Source organism: Ursus arctos, unplaced genomic scaffold (assembly GCF_023065955.2).
Source record: "Ursus arctos isolate Adak ecotype North America unplaced genomic scaffold, UrsArc2.0 scaffold_30, whole genome shotgun sequence".
NCBI lineage: Eukaryota > Metazoa > Chordata > Mammalia > Carnivora > Ursidae > Ursus > Ursus arctos.
In genome coordinates, this window is record NW_026622986.1 from 21,510,927 (window position 1) to 21,528,061 (window position 17,135).

Sequence of the window (17,135 nt, forward strand, 5' to 3'; positions counted from 1 at the left end):
ATACTATATATATACATATGTATATACATAATATATACAAATATAATCTCTAAACTGTGTATATATTTTAATCTAGATATTTTCTTGAAGGAAAATCTCACCCATCTTGGAGCAACTACAACATATATTGTAGTGGTTCTCACTAATCCTGGTTATTTTTTCCAGCATGTAGGAACGTGGTGATTGTGAACCAAACCTATGGCATCTTAGAGAGTATCCATTATCCAGGTCCCTATTCTGACAATCAGCGTTGCAACTGGACCATCCAGGCAACTACTGGCAACACAGTGAATTACACATTTTTAGCGTTTGAATTGGAAAATCACATAAACTGCTCCACAGACTATTTAGAGGTATGTATTCTGAAGCTAAATAAATCACTGCATTTTCAGATCAAGTTAGGAAAGCCAAACTAGAAATCATCGTGCTCTGTAGAACTGAATCTCTGTGGCTCTATGCATCTATAATACGCCAACTACCCATGGTATTTGAACAGGCATATTTCGTGTCTCTTTCACTGCATCATATTAATATTAAGGCTATTTAATCCACTAAATTATATACACAAAGAATTGTCTATGTTTTTAGGTTTCAGTGTGACTTCTGGACTGATTGACCTCATATTATTTAAATAATCCAGGAGTAAAGGAATAACTTCTATTTTTTGTTACTTGTTTTTATGTTTGTTCTCTATAAACAGGAGACCAGAAAACGTTTGGGTACCTGGCTTTCTTTAATACCTAATTTGCCTGATGCTAGAAATCATGATTTTGATTCTTTTTATTTTTAAATTTAAGTACGTTTCAGTTAATTTTTCTTTCAGTAAAACGGAAATTTCTATTTGTTCTGATAATGACCACCTGTAGCATTTATTCAACTCTTTGTATGCAATACTATTCAATGAAAATTGCTTGACAACTAGGTAGCCCAAGTATCAGGTAATCTCCTATGTTTACAATAAGATACTTTATTCCTAAAAGCTTTTTTGCTAACTTGCATTAGTGATTTTTTAGGGCTATAGATTGAAAAGTTAAGCAGCCACTTATTTTACTTACTTTATGAATGTAATTATGCATTCATTTATAAAATTATATGGTTTATAAGCTATTATATTAATTTAGAAATTATAGTTTCCACTTTTATGCTTCGTAAGACAATTTTACTGAAACCACTTAAAATATTTTGACATCAAGTTCTCATCATTAATAAAATCACTTTTTAAGTCCATCTAACATACCATTTTTTAATTTGTCTACATTGTACATATACAATACTTTCGAATCCACATATGGTGTTTTCACTAAAAATCTTTTCTGAAGTGACAAGTACCCCCTCTGGTAGCATTAGGACATCTCCCCTAGCCCAAGCCACCTATCCACAATACAGTGACTTAGTGGGTTTCTTCTCAAGGTGATCAGTGATTTTTAGAAGTCTTGCTTGCAAAGACTTCCCACATCCAGCACTTGTAACTTTAAGGACAAATTCTTCAGGAAAAAAATCCTTTATACTTGTAAAATTTTCTTAACCTTCTTTTTACCAGTTCTTTAAAAAAACTTAGCACTGATTGAGGCTGTTTGAGGTTAAAGTATCTTTTCCAAATAGCCCTCTTATTTTTTAAAAACGAAGATGAGAAAGCTTTCTATACTTTGAGAGACTTGGGAGGTTCTGAATATATGGAGTCTCTTGTTTCTGAGGAACAATTTTTTTTGGGTGAAATCTTGCTTTGTATTTAGAAAAGTTCAATATTATAGAAATAGTAGCCATAGGGTTTACCCATTAGAAAGTGATATTTACTAGTATTCAAAGAAAATATGACACAACATCAAACTTACAAGCACAAACTTGACAATGGTTTTAAAGTCCATTTTTCTTGATCTAGTGTTCAGATGGTCTTTGCAAGCTTAATAATGATATGCTTGTCTCATTGTATTTACCTGGGATAAACATCCTTTTCTTTTCTTCACATGGGAAGATCTTGTTCATTCTTTAGAGGAAATGGAAGAATTGCTTTCAAAGCCCCTTGTTCATACCACAAACACAGCAAGTTATCTTATCGCATTTTTGCCAGTTGTGATTGCACCCACATGCCCTACTGGACTGTGAGCCTTTTGAAGGTGTGAACCATCTCCTATTGAATTCGTGACCCAGGCATTGATTATAGAGTTGGGATCTTAGAGGAATTCAGTGAGTTCAGGATAAGTTGGCTCTCACAGCCATATTTTAGCATCAGCCCAATGAGAGATGTTAATTAATGAGAAAGAACTGAATTCCAAACTGGCCTTTTTGTATAATTCCAATGCATTCACTGCAGTTCTAGCCCTTCGAACACAAACCAAAAGAGAACTCATGGCCTTGCAGAGCATTGAGTGTATAACAATACGCCAGGCATCATAAGAGTGATTTGATGACAGTACAACAGAGAAAGCTGCAGAGGGGGGGAAGCGTTTGACCTGGACTTTCAGGAGGCTTTGGAAGAAAGAGTGGGGGAGGAAATGAGATGGAACTTTTCCAGGGACTGGTTTCCACCTCTTTGGACTTAGTTGAGGATGGAAGGGTAACAAAAAGGCCCATCAGATAATTTTTTGGAAGTGTTTGAAAACTGTCAAATGAAAATACTTATTCCAGCAACCACAGAGCAGCTCATGAGAGGCCCTTCACAGATGACGTTAGAGGCATGCCATTTATTTTGTGCAACACTGATGGTGAAAGCAGAAAAAATACAGAATGAGAACCAAAAGTTCAGCAAAGCCTTCCAAAGAATGACACTGCTGCCAGAGGGAGGAGATTTTTTCCGTTTCTGTAAGCCAAGGGGCAAGGCCAGAGCAGTTGCTACAATGGCTGGTCTATGATGAAAATTTTTAAAGCACAAATAACTACTTAAGAAGAGAAAAGCCACAAACACAAAATCTAGTTTCCATTACTTTAATAACTTCTAGTTGAAGGGTTTTTCAAGTAACTGAGCCAGGTCCCAGTTGATGACTGTTATTGCATCCAGAATTGAGTTATTTTGAATTAATAAAGCTGAAATTATGAAAGGACTTGATTAGGTGCTGGTCAGACATTGTGCCCAACCTTGCTGAGGGGTACAGGTTGGTAGAGATCCCATTGGGAAGCGAATCTATCCTTTATTATTTGTCCTCTGGGCAAAACAAAATGTTTCAGATTTGGAAATTAAATTCAATGGGAGGAAGGGTCACTTGCCTGAAGGAGTAAGACCATGTTGCCCATGTAATTGTGGGAAGTCAACCTTAAGGATTCATTGCATATCCTACAACTGCATTTCAACTGTTTAATTTTCTTTTCTTTCTTTCTTTTTTTTTTTTTTAAAGATTTTATTTATTTATGTGACAGAGAGACAGCCAGTGAGAGAGGGAACACAGCAGGGGGAGTGGGAGAGGAAGAAGCAGGCTCCTAGCAGAGGAGCCCGATGTGGGACTCGATCCCGGTACGCCGGGATCACGCCCTGAGCCGAAGGCAGACGCTTTAACGACTGCGCTACTCAGGCGCCCCTCAACTGTTTAATTTTCATTTTGAGTCTGAGTCTCCGCACAGAAAAAGAGACTTCTAAAAGATGACATAGTATACAAATGAAAATGATAGATTTGGGAGAAATCAGCACAGAGATGTACAGGAGGCCAGAGCCTGTATTAGGTCAACTGGGAGCACGTGTGTTGTGGGAAGAGCAAGGAGGAAAACCCTGAGGCTGTTGTGTCATAGATGCCAAGGGCAGAGAGTATCATAGAAGGTGACAGTGATCAACAAGGTGAGAGGCTCCCAGGGGATCAAGAGGGATCTCAGGGTTAAGAAGTGTTCCTTGGAGATCAGCGTGACCCTGGGCAGAACAGTGTTTGAGGGGTAGCAGGAGTAGGAGTGAGACCACAGTGTGCAGGAGCACAAAGGGCGGAGAGTGAGTGTAGATGGAGGTTTAAGTCTATGAATTCGCTGAGTTCTCTTGAGGGAAGAGCATGGAGTCAGAGCTACTTTTCTCTAGTCCTCGTCCTGCATTTCCCTAGCTGGTCCTCATGAGGCAAGCTCTCAGTGGACACCCTCCTTTGATTTTTCTCTTGTATGTCAATGTCTCTTAAAATGTGACCCAGGTTTGGATTCAACACTCAATGAAGCCAACCAGGGCCAAGTATGCTGGAACTATATTATTTGGCTTAGGTACCTCTGGTATCATAGGCTGAGGTTATATGGGCTTATTGTTAGTCAAATCATAATGTTGGACTATATTAATACTTCTTTCTCCAGGCCACTTTTACATGAACTGTAATGACTTCATAGCCATACATAGGAAATTATTCCTAGTAATATTTGACTCTTTTGCCTGAGAATTCAGACACATCACGATCCTTCTAAACCCTGATTCTTTGGTCTGTAGACACATTATTCATTTGCATATAGACTTACCGGCATTGACCTACTACTTCTTCAAAAATAATTGATAAAAATGTCAGACAAGATGGTGCCTGTTTCAAATACTCCAAAATGGTATGTTTCTTTGGTTAAAATGGTCTAATATTTTTTAAAAGATTTATTTATTTATTTTAGAGAGAGTGTGTGTAAGCAAGGGGAGGGGCAGAGGGAGGAGAGAGTAAAACCTCAAGCAGATTTCCTGCTGAGCATGGAGACTGACACAGGGCTCGATCCCAGGACCCTGAGATCATGACCTGAGCCAAAATCAAGAGTCAGACAGCCTACCGACTGAGCCACCCAGACACCCCTAAAATGATCTATTATTTAACACTTTGGGGATAGCACTATTCACACAACTTGGCAATAGCTGATCTTTATTGAATACTTATTATTTGCTAGGTAATTGTTACAGCATCCCTGTAATGTAAGAAATATTATCCCATTTGACAGGTGAGACAGTTGAGGCAAATACAGGTTGTTCCCAGTCACAGGCATTAGAGGCGTCAAAGCCAGGCTTTCTACCAGGCCCTGTGGCGCTGGGCCAGTGCTTTCAGCCATGACACCACACATCCTCTATGTGCATACTCACAATTCTCTGTCATCCGCAGAGGTGACGTGAGGGAGCGTCCACGAGCCCTTGGATCGACCATCCTGGTGATACTGTCACAGACAGAAGTCCATGTTATTGTAGCACACTTCTTCATAGATAAGTACTGGTCATTTACTATTATAATCACCTTTTCTGTGCTACATTGTGACAAATTATTTTTAGTGTCCCACTTAGAATTTTTCTAAAAATTACTGTCAATCTTATTCAAGTCTGAGGTTCCAGAAAAATTTTTTTCTAGAGTTTGGAAGTTGAAACATCTTCCCTTGAGCCCTCTGGCTGTTCTCTTACTTTTCATTGTGTGCTTTATACTCTTGGTTGCAGGTACACTCTCCAACTGTACCATTAGTTTTGTGAAAGGGCTGTACTCTGAGGAAAGTAAGAAGCCTCATGACACACATGATAAACCAAAACACTGGGAAAGAGCAGGAACAAAGTCAGCTTCGTGGTTTTTTCCTTGCATGTGTATATGCCATTCCCATCTCTCTCCTCTGCATTTCTACAGCCTCACCATTTTAGATTCCGTATGGCCCCCCAGCCATGACTCCACATGACTATTTGCCCCAAGCTCTTGCAACAAATGAGCCTCCCCTTGGGAACAAATTCCCAGCACAGGGGGCTCATCTTTTTGAGCCTGATAGCAAAGGCATGGGTGTAGCCCACTTATGGATAGATGGTCCTCTGGGCAGTATGACTGGCTCTGGCCAGGAGCAGTGAAGTCCAGGCCTCTGGCCATCATTGCTCATAGATGGTGTGTGAGGGCAGAGGCAGAATCTTTGAGTATGGCTCTGCTGGCATGCTAAAACATTTCTTCAACATTCATGAATTCAGCAAGATTACACAATTTGTTCTGTAAGGACTGTACCTTTCAGTACTGCAGAATATAGTTCACTTAAGCCCAAAAAATTCATTTAAAGGAATTGCCTGCCTTGATCTTACAAATTGGATGTCAATGTCTTTTCTAGTTTCAAAATTCTACTAGGCATGTTTCTGTTTTTCCTTTATCGCATTATGCTCTCTTCCGCAAGTGTTGATCCATCCATATTTTGATCTTTCATTTGCCCTAATCATAGCTTAAAAGAAAAACAAACACATTTTTTCCCTAACTGTGCTCTTTCCCAAAGTGTAGATAATTTGTCTGTGTGTTCATAAAATGGTCAGAAAGCTTTTATATAGCCCCATGGTTCCTTTTTAATTGATTTCTTCAGAGGTTTCCCCTTTTGTTGCCCCAAAAGTTAGTCCTAGTTTTGTGGATAGAATTTAATTTTATTGGAATTTGTCATGTTTCTTAAATTTCTTTCTATTCTCTGTTGCTTCTCTTTTTTCTTTAATTGCTAATTGTTTTGGTCCATGGGCTTATATCTCCTTTTGAAGTCTGACTCCCTAAAACCTTAGGCTCATGACTGGTATGTCCAGTACCGCAGGCTCTAGGGACATTGATCACTGTCTCCTAATGTTTTGTTCTGCAATAACAACCACTTCTTTGCTGTCCAGAATTAGTCCAGACTAGTACTTCTTTTCACTATTTTCTTTACTTTTTGAGAAAGGAGAACATTTATAGAATTTATCAAAAGCCATGCTTTTTTTTCCCAGTTAGACATTTGAGAGATGTCCAGATGGTTGAAATTATCTCCCCTTTGCCACCCCCACGTCTCTCTTTGTGCTGCACTAGTGTTGACATATTTCCCTTGTAAAAAATTGTAATCTCTACTGAGGAAGAAGCCAATGGGGGACGATGAAGCCCCTATAACTGGCTGCATTCCGGAGTCACCTGGAGATCTTGTTAGAAAAACGTATTCCTAGAGCTTAGCCCAGACCTACTTAATCAAAGTCTCTGGGAATCTCAGTAGAGACAGACCCCCCAAGCCCTCGGGCCAGCACTTGAGACCACTGTCTGCAGTCCACTTCTGCTCCGACAGCATGTTGTACCCTCCCTTCAAAGCTCTCTCCTGGGAAGTCATAACTATTTTAATACTATTAAAGATTTCCTTTTTGATAAGTCTCACTTTTCCATTGCTATAGGCGAATCATGTCTTTGTCTCACCAAGGCCCGGTGATACGGTCATGATATTTATCTCATTACGTAAAAAATACCAGATTTACTTTGCGATTTTCATGTTGGGAATCTCAGCTTTCTCCCCCCATCTTTAGTTGGCACCTTTGCCACTATCATCTTCCAGTCCATTCTGTATACCCTTCTAGGCCTTCCGCTTTGCAAGCCTTCCTCTTCGTGATGCTAGTGACTTCTGTCAAATGCATTTCCCTCTAGTCTTCGTAAGATTCATTTTATCTCTTGCCAAATCCTCCTTCTGATGTCATCTTGTCCACCAGATGTTTATATCATTATTTATTACACTCCCGTGTCCTCTTCCAATTACAAAACCATGCATTTCAAATGAAAGAATGGACCAAAACAGAGGCTTCCGGTCCTGTACTCATGTTTTCTAAGTCTGCAGCCTGAGCAGCATTTTCCATCAGGCCTGTGTGATACTGTGATTAGTTAAGGTAACTCGAGCTGTTGTTATGCAGGACTCATAAATTTTCAGATGCTTGATATAATACAAGTTTATTTCTCAATCATGTTAGAGACCCATGCTGGTGTTCCTTGCCTTCTACATGGTGATTCAGAAACCCAGACAAAGGGGAAGTCGATTTGGGGAAACCACAGAACTCACTCTGCCACAAATTTTAATAGATGTTTCACAAATAAAGAGAACTAAATTCTGATAAGTTTTGAGAAATGCTGAATTAAACACAGTTAAACAGTGTTTTTTTGTTTTGTTCTGTTTTTGCTGTGGCATTTCCTGAAGCTGTTACTACCCTAAATATGCATTGTTCATTCACGTATCCATTCGTTTCGTCATCCAAATACATCTTCGACCCGCAGACTATGGAAATATAACTGTTTTCGCATGAGTTTTCCTTGTCTTCACTGAGGAGGCAGGTGGTAATCAATTTAGCACACAATACAAATTTAATGGTAAGCTGTGTTAAGTCCTATCAGGGAATATTATCCGGTTCTCCAAAGACACGAAACGGGAGGACCGAGCTCATCTGTGGGTCAGAGAAAGCTTCCCTGAGGAAGAGTAACTTAACAAGTTCAAAAGAAGCTGAAAGTTTCACCAAGGGAAGCTGTGGTCGAGGAACTGTCACAGATAAAGCTGGATACTAGTTAACATGGCGAAGATAGATTTTAATCAGTAATACACTCCTGCAGTAGGATCCAGCATGAACTGCACTCCATTTCAGTTTATACAGAGGTGGCTGGGCATTTTAAAGGGAGAACTAGGGCATCGGGAGGGGACCAGCAGCTGGAGCAGTCAGGGAAGTGAGAAATGACAAAAGGTTAGTCAGTGTCAGTGTGGCGAGGCCATTCGAGTGTGCTGGCCGGCAGTGATGGAAGCTCGGATTCTATCCTCCCACACAGACTGGGAGAGGAGCGTCCTATCCTTCCCGATGATTCCATTTCAAAGGCATGCTTCTCAGATCCTTGAGAAAGGCACTCCTTAGTTGTAGGAGACACACACAGCTCTCAGAGGGGCAGAGGAAGGAATCACTGTTGTAAGCCCTTCTTAGTAAATGTTCTAGGAAAGATGATCAGGGGCCTATCGTCAGGTATTGGCTGGAACAAACCGTAAATCCTCTTGGCAGCGTTGAGCTTTCTCAGGCAGGCACTTGAACGGGGGCAGGGATCTTTCTAGTGGTGTGATCTTGTTAGAAACTACGTTAGTGTTTAAGTCTTTTAATTTGGGTAAAGGGGAATGAGTGGGTGAAATCGTATGTGCCGAGAGTCTGCATTTTTATAGGCAAAGGTCGAGGCCTAGTCAGGAAGAAGGTTCAGAGGAGCCTGGCTTGAGTCGCCTGGAGGAGAAAATCCTTGTCAGAAGCGCGGGAAGTCCGGTGTGGCCGAGGCCCAGCGTGGGGCTGCCAGGCGGGCCGGAGTCTGCAGTGTAGCGCAGCACTGAGCGTGCAGGAGGAGTTTCAGGGACCGCCTTCGAGAGGCAAGAGATCTTCCCGGAGCCTGAGCAGGGCAACGGTATGCTCAGACTGTCACCTTTAAAAACTCTGGCTTCGAGAGAAAATTGCAGGGAGGTGAAAGTGATGGTGGAGATCCAGTAAGGGGAGTTTAATTATTAAACTTCCACATACCTCAGTTTCCAGAACTCTAAAATGGGGATAATAAGGGTACCGGCTGTATAGAGCTGCTGGGAATTTTAAAATTAGGTAACACATATGAAGGGCTTAGAATAATATTCAGCTAATAAATATTATTTATTAAATGCTAATAAACATTATTTATGATTATTTCAACATAAACACAATTTGACGGATTAATTTTTGCTCTCGAAAACATTTTGTAGCCAATGCAGAACTTTAGTTTCCAAAACAGCCTTCCCAGTTGTGGAGAACAGAGATTGGCCCCATTTTAATGAAAGCAGGACTTCTGTCTCCTGGCTTTTCTTACAAAAGCCACAGGGATTCTATATCTGAATCTAAGAAGCGTGGTGGTTGAAATCCCATTTGCCAGTTGGGGAAAAGCAGATGAGATTTTATGTCTTAGCAGCAAAGGGTCTGAGCTGACTTTCCTCATCACGGCACCTCCTTAAACACTTCCCAGGCAGATGAGTCATGCTTCCTGCCACTGTCTGTCAGAGGAAGTTCGCTTCTAGGATGCCTGGCATTTTGCTTACAATTCAGACATAAGCTATTTTAATTGTGAGGATAACTGCTACGCAAAAACACTCATAAAAAGTGACAACGATACCCCGAACAATTCAGTTTATGTCTCTACACCAAGTATGAGCCTAGCATTATGCTTAATCGTGATCTGGATTCAAAAGTTTAGAATGAAGTGTATCTATTGATTCATTCAGCCAAATACTTGATATTCGCATTAAGAGTAACAAGAAGCATTTTATAAGAAATTTAATACTCCAGGGTTGCCCAAGTAAAGTGTGTTTTTTTTTAATCATAAAAAATTAAAAGGAGAGATATTTGTATCAGTGTAATCAAAATCCCTTTCCTCAAAAGGAAATGCTGATCTTTCCTGACCATCCCTCACAATGAAGAATTTTCATGTGATTGCATTAATTTGCTGCAGTTAATGAGGCAGACACAGAAGCCTTCAAAAGATAGCCTTTGCTCTTGGATTCAAAAGAAACTCTGTGTGTTTCCCCTCTGAATAGTCTCTCAAACACGAAGGACAGAATCAGGGTGAATGATAATCAGACCTACAGATAATTTCCACCCTACCCTGTAGACAGTAGAAATCACCTCAGAGGCTCTAAACTTGAAATTGCTCTCTATCCACACTTCCTTCCCTGGTAGTCCTCGCCTCGCTCTCTCCTCACACAGGCCACAGGCAGCCAGTGCATGGAGGGTCCCTTCTAGCATTTAACAGGCCCGTGGCTTGAATAAGAATGCAGAGCTCAGAATGCTAAGTTTTAGAATTAGGAATCATTGTTGTGGATTTCGGTTAATTATCTTGATTGTCTCCTTTTTAAAATAGGAAAGATGTCCAACTTCAACGTTTCAAAAATTTTTAAAAAAATGCTGTGTTGACCTTTCAGTGCTTACATTTACTATTTATTTAATAGGCTTTCCCCCACTTCTTCCCTCAACTGGGGAAGAGTGCATGGCAGTACCCTAGGTCCTTCCAACTCCTGGTTCTATGATTCCTTTCGTTCTATGAAGCAGATTTCTCCCTGTTTCTGAGTCCGCCTCTCACAGATGGTGAGGCTTTTAGGAGGCAGAATAATTTTTTAAAGATGTTTAGTGTTTTGCTGTGGCGGTATAGTTGGCAGAGAGAGTGCTGTGGTTCTTGGAATTAAATGTTCATGTTCCCACGGGAGAGTAGGCTTGGCTTTCAGTGCATCTCGCTTACCACTAGGGAGGGAATCAGGCATTTAGGGCTCCATCAGTGACTATCAGAACTTGTGTTTGTGAGAAGTCTTCAGTCCCTGGGCATCTGAAGGAATTCTTTTTAAATAAAGAATTAGTCTAATTAATAATAAAAACCTACTTATGATAAAAAAAGGAAGCATTAGGGACAAAATATGGTTTTAAATTAATGCTGAAGAGAGATTACCTTATATAATAACATTTTAATGGACTCATTCTCACGTATAATCTTGAGATGTGTATAAAAGACAATAGAGATAGACAGTATAATATTTTTAGTAGACCAGCTGGGTAGCTAAGAACCTAAAACGGTATGGAATTTTGAGAATGGAAAAACATTACCAATGCATATCTACATTGCTATGTCAGTAGGTCCCCAAAGATAATGCTTGAAGAAATAAACTTATCTGATCACATAGGAATACATAGCCATTACAGAACATTTGGAAAATATAGAAAAACCTAGATAAAATAAAAATAACCAAAATTATATCCCTACTAATAATTTTTTAAAAAGATTTTATTTATTTATTTGACAGAGAGAAACAGTGAGAGAGGGCACACAAGCAAGGGGAATGGGAGAGGGAGAAGCAGGCTTCCCACCAAGCAGGGAGCCCAATGCGGGGCTAGATCCCAGGACCCTGGGATCATGATCTGAGCTGAAGGTAAATGCTTAATGGCTGAGCCACCCAGGCGTCGCTATCCCTACTAATAATTTTTGGTGGTATTCATTTCCTGTAGTTGCTCCTTATATATTTTAATTTAATATTCAGAGGGGATCATTCTGTACATACTATCCTATAATGACTTTTTTTTCCAGGTAACAATAGCTTGTGAATATTTTTCCATGTTATTCATAATGCCACATCATTTACAACGTGGCACATTCCATCATCCCAATATGGCCACTTATTCATGCGGAACATTTAGAATCTTTGTCAAATTTCCACTATTATAAACAATGCTGAGATAAACATTCTTATAGTTAAATCTTTGCACACATCCGTGATTAGACAATGATTTAAAAAGTGAAAAAAACAAATCAGCCATTGTGGCTTCTAACGTGAGTAATATACAGAAAGCAGAAACAAAAATGTCAATGAGCTATTAAGAGGGAACAGCACCGAGCTGCCACATGGTAAGAACACCATCTCATCTGTGTGTGAGACAGATATCTAATTCAGAGTGACACAGAATAACTCAGAATGTGGTCTTTGATGGGTTTCTTGCTGTCATGCAAAGCCCAGCATTATGAGTAATTGTTTAATTTTAGACGGGTATTTCATAGTTCCTGCCCCACCCTGTGAGCACATGGAAGCGTGGCTTTTCCTGTGCCGTGGGGAAGATGTGTGCCTGTGCATCAGAGAGCACGGTGCACGGCCCGTGTCCGATGGAGGACCCTGCCTCCTGGGGCCATCGTGGAGCCAACCAGAGTCTACCACGCTCTCCGTCTATTAGCTTTCATCTTTAACATTTGCCTAATTTACCCTCCACAATTCGATTAAGCTATTACCCCCTTAGGCTTTTCTCATCCACAATGGGAGCCTTTTACCCTACTCTATGAATCTTGTTTGGCAATTTCTGCTATTGTTAGAGGAACATTTCAAAGACCTTCAGATTTAAAGTAAATGCTGAAAGTTCCAGGTTTACCCAGGAGATTTGTGTGTAAACTTTGGCAGTAACATTCCTAATAACTACTCTCATGAGGCAGTTCTCATAGGTCCCGTTACAGTTGTTTGGGGGGGGGGGATCTGAAGAAATGCCCCAAGAATTCACCAGTTCCCACCCCTTTAGAGCTGCAGGATGGCTGGACAGCCACGGGAGAGGAGGCAGCAACAAGAGATACATGTGCAGAGCCACTTTCCCTACCATTTGTCCCTCCCTTCTCCACGTCCTCAGGGCAGCCTTGACTGATTTCCTAATGCTCACTTTGCCACCATCCTGTTATGATCCACCATCTCCCTCCACCCCAGCACGCACACCATGCTTACACTGTCCCCCACAGTATGATTTGCTATGGGCTATGCGTCCCGCACATGAGGAATGGGCTCAGTGTCTGCACAGAACCACGTTGTCATAGCAACATGCTGCAAGCAATGGCTGTCCATCTCCTCACAAGTGATTCATTGATTCACTGGTTCCCTGTCTGGTCTGCCAGGGATGATTTCTCTGAATTGTCTTACGTGAGTCAGCTCAAGTTCTCTATACCCATCATATTTTTCTCTCAAAGCGATTTCTAGAATGGTTTCTTTGGAAAAAAATGTTGGTTCCCTTTGCCTCTGATCAAGAGTTAAAGTAACATTTTGAGCACATTCCATATGCCAGGTCTTGCACTGAACCTATTACGTGGTCTGTCTCATTTGCTGTTTACAATAACCGTATAAGTACTATTATGATGCCAAATTTATAAGGAATTTTAGCTAGGAAAGGGAAAGTAATTTTCATGAGATTATATTCTAAGCAAAGTTTAGAGCTGGACTGGACTGTATACCTACAGCCTGATCACAGTGAACATACTCTAGTATGCTCCTCAAGTGAAATTACTTTCCTGCTTGCAGTTGAATATAATCTGTTAATGACACTGGGTTTGCAAGGTAGTCTATAAACTCATTGAGTGTAGTTCTCAGAAATTTTAACTATGTTCTTTACACCGACTAGAATTTTCATTCTCTATAAATATGAGGAGACTCTCTGTTACACCCAGAATTCTCCCTCATGGCAGGCAAATTATTTCAATACATGTTAAACTCTAAAGGATAATTTTTTTTAAGTTTTTAAAGATTTATAATAGAAAATGGACCAAAAAAACTTTCCCAAAGTTTCTCCATATTTTAATAATATCATCCCAAAGAGACTCTTGATTTTATTTCTCTGTTTGGATGATATTTAATTCTTAACATTAGTCATCCACTATAAAAAAGTTTTATTTCAGAAAAATTTCAAGGAAATAAGGAAACGTATGAATTAGAAAAAATATGAATTAGATGCCCATCTAGAATAGAAAGGCTGAGTTTTATTTGTTACTCACTGTAATTCTCAAATGGGTGTAGAAAAGAAGCCCTCTGTACATCCCATGCTCATGTGTATGAAACAACTGGTTATAATTTCATTCATTAAAGTCATACATTTTCAAAATCATAAAACAATTTAGCAGCAAAGAAGCCCTTGAAAGGTACACTTCTGTTCTGAGAGTGCTTGCAGTTCTTAAAGTCGATTCCCATTGAGGGAACAGGTTGAGGTACACATTAGTTGACTCAGTGATTCCTGAAGTACCTACAGAACCCTGACTCTTAGAAAAATTCAGCTCTCTCTGTCAGTGATATATCTTCAGTTTTATGTCTTCTGCCTTGTATGTGTGGTTCTTAGTAGTTAGAAGGGGTCCACGGGTCATTTCATATTGTACCTGGGGTCTGAAGTCACTGCTGGCCTCATAAACTATGCGTGCGCCAAATTATCAAACCCATGCAAAGGAAGTAGATAGAAGTTGGTAAATGTGGCTTAAGCAAGAGATTTCCTTCCTCTTTGAGTGTCCTAAGAGTGGTTGAGATATTTCAGGGTGCAGTGGGGGGTAGGGAGACCTAAGCCACATCAATCCTAAATGAAGAGTCTCCTTAAGAGAATAACTGGAAAGATTCTACACAGGAGGCTGTATGTATACAACATATTTACATTCGAAGATGCATTTAATGGCCAACCAGAAAGTGAACGCAGCATTTCAGGTATTAAAAAACAAACAACCACTTCTCGATACAGTTATACAAATTAGATCTGCATATTTAATGTGCAAATCTCGATCTTTCTTTTCTTAATTTCTGCTAGTTTCCTTTTGTGGACTGTTTTCCAAGCTCGAGTATTGTTCAGACCAAGGGGATCTTTAGGCTTTCTAAAAGCAAGGGAAATCATACCCTTAGCAGGACCAAGCAGGCATGCTTGCCAGTAGTTGCAATGAGTCACAGCTGGAACGTCCTGTGGTTAGCATTCTGCTCTGAAAACAGAATCAGGAGCAGCAGGCACCTACTGGTTTCCATGGCAACCAATATTTGTGTACTTTGAAAAATGACTGTTCTTTTTTGTGTGGTAAATTTACGCGGGAACGAATTGTAGAGGTGACGTTAGCCGTCTGTGTGAATATAAACAAACAAAAAAAAAACCCACCCTGATTTAATTAAGTGTAAACTTTAGAAGGACATAAAATTGGAGGTTGGGGTGTTTTTGTGTAGAGGTTTTGTTCTACACTAATTAATTAATTCATTTATTTGACATATTTAAGCATTTTCATCAATGTCTATTTGTTGTTTATTTCAGTGCATCACTCTCTCCCCTCCAAAGGCAAAAAGAAACTAATTGTCATTCATCAGTGTTCCCCCCCAAACCCGCTCCCTTTGCCCCCGCCCCACCCCCCACCCCATTCACAATGTGTTATTTAAGAGCGACCGGGATTCAGGGGCTCTCCTTCAATGAGGTAATCCTATCCGGAAGGAAGAAAAAAAAAAAACTCCTCCAAGTCATGTGAAAATGGCAGATTTCTTAACCTTGCTGAGCTTGGGAGGCAAAAATACTGTATTGCTTCTGATCTTGTATAGAATCTAAATGACAGTTCGTCAAAATGCCACTATAACCATTTCAGAAGGTCCATCAAGCTTAGAGTGATTATGGTTATAAAGAAATTTTACCTCATATTTTGTTGCATAAAGATTAAAATAATTAAAGTTTTGATCACTGAACTACAACTGAAAGTTAAGAATGAGCCTTCTGGAGTGGAAAGTAGTAGAGTGTTTCTTGCTTATGATACCTCTGCTTGGGAACAGTATGTTTATTTCTGTATTAATTAGTTTTGAATTGGAATTGGTACACTGGATTTAATAAAAAACAAAACAAAAAACCCCACAAAACTCTGAAGCTGGGATAAATACCCTACGGGCAAAGCAGTAATTTAGGAGTAAACAGAGTGCAGCTTGGCCCTCCTCCCCCACCTCCACCCCCTGCCAGGTGGGGGGACCTGCCATCAGAAGGGAAGGATTCTTTTGTTGTCCCGTTTTCTTTTTGTGTTGCTTTATTCTTTCCTTCATTTTTGCTCCCTCATTATGGCTTCTGCCAACTACCTAGACAGATATGTGCTAATAAATATACCTCTTCAAAGCAGTGGTAGTAGTAAAAAATCAAAAGGAAGCTGAAGTGATAAGCCTGGAAATAAACTTCGTCTTTATTCGTTCGCTTAAAATGCTGAGGTTTACTACCTAAGGGTGAGTTATATAACAGACTTCTGAGTGTCTCTCTGTAAATCTCTGCTGACCTTCCCTCAAATATCACAAACATGGATACCTGATGAGCAGCTAGTTTGGGGAACTCAATGAGACAGGCCAAGCTTTAGAAATCTGTAATTTATTATGACCCTGAACAAGGCCCTGCCCAATCCCCACCCGCCCATCTACAGAACAGCCACGAAGGATCCAGACTCTTTGTTGCCTAAAAGGAACATGCTGAAATTTAGGACTGTAAGACCTTAGTATGTATCTAACTATGCAGGATTCAAGTAAGAGTGCAGATTAAGTCCCACCGAAATAAATGCAGTAGTGGAGGAAACCATTGTGTTTCCCAGATGTACTGGGAATCTGCCCTCGACTAAGCCTGAACGAGGCAGAGGAAACAGGGAGAGGTGGTCCAGGCTCTAAGGAAACTCATCATCGGTAGGGGAGATAAGACATACATGCCCGTAACTAGAATATAAGGGAATGTGACCATTTCTACAAAGAAGCACAAATAAAAAGCAGAGGAGTTTCAAAGGAAAACTAATTTATGACTGGCTATAGGGATTAGGGAAGGCTCCATGGGTGTGTTTTGTAGAATTTGATGATAAAGTTTTCCATGTTCCAATCAATATGTTTCAGACACTATTTTATATCATAACATTTCAGTAAATAAAAATAATTTGGCTGGAGAGCCTGGATGGCTTGGTTGGTTAAGCATCCCATTCTTGATTTTGGCTCACATCATTATCTCAGCATCCTGGGATCCAGCGATCCAGCCCTGGGTCTGGCTCTGTGCTCAGCAGGGAGTCTGCTTTTCTACCTCTGTCTCTACCTCTCCCTCTGCCCCTCCTCTCACTCACAAGTGCTCTCTCTCTCTCTAAAATAAAATAAGTAAATCTTTAAAATAATCATAATTTTGTCAATTTGGATTGTATTGAATCCAGATTATGCATTTACTTACA

General features: G+C 40.1%; 1 protein-coding gene across 1 annotated transcript in view; it reads left to right on the forward strand.

The window, feature by feature from the left end:
* The window catches only part of CUBN (cubilin), a 256,991-nt gene that overhangs the window by 71,554 nt on the left and 168,302 nt on the right, over positions 1 to 17,135 (forward strand). The window contains exon 27 of the mRNA XM_026479003.4: positions 166 to 353. Coding sequence (XP_026334788.3) covers positions 166 to 353 — 188 coding nt within the window. The remainder of the gene's footprint in view (positions 1 to 165; positions 354 to 17,135) is intronic.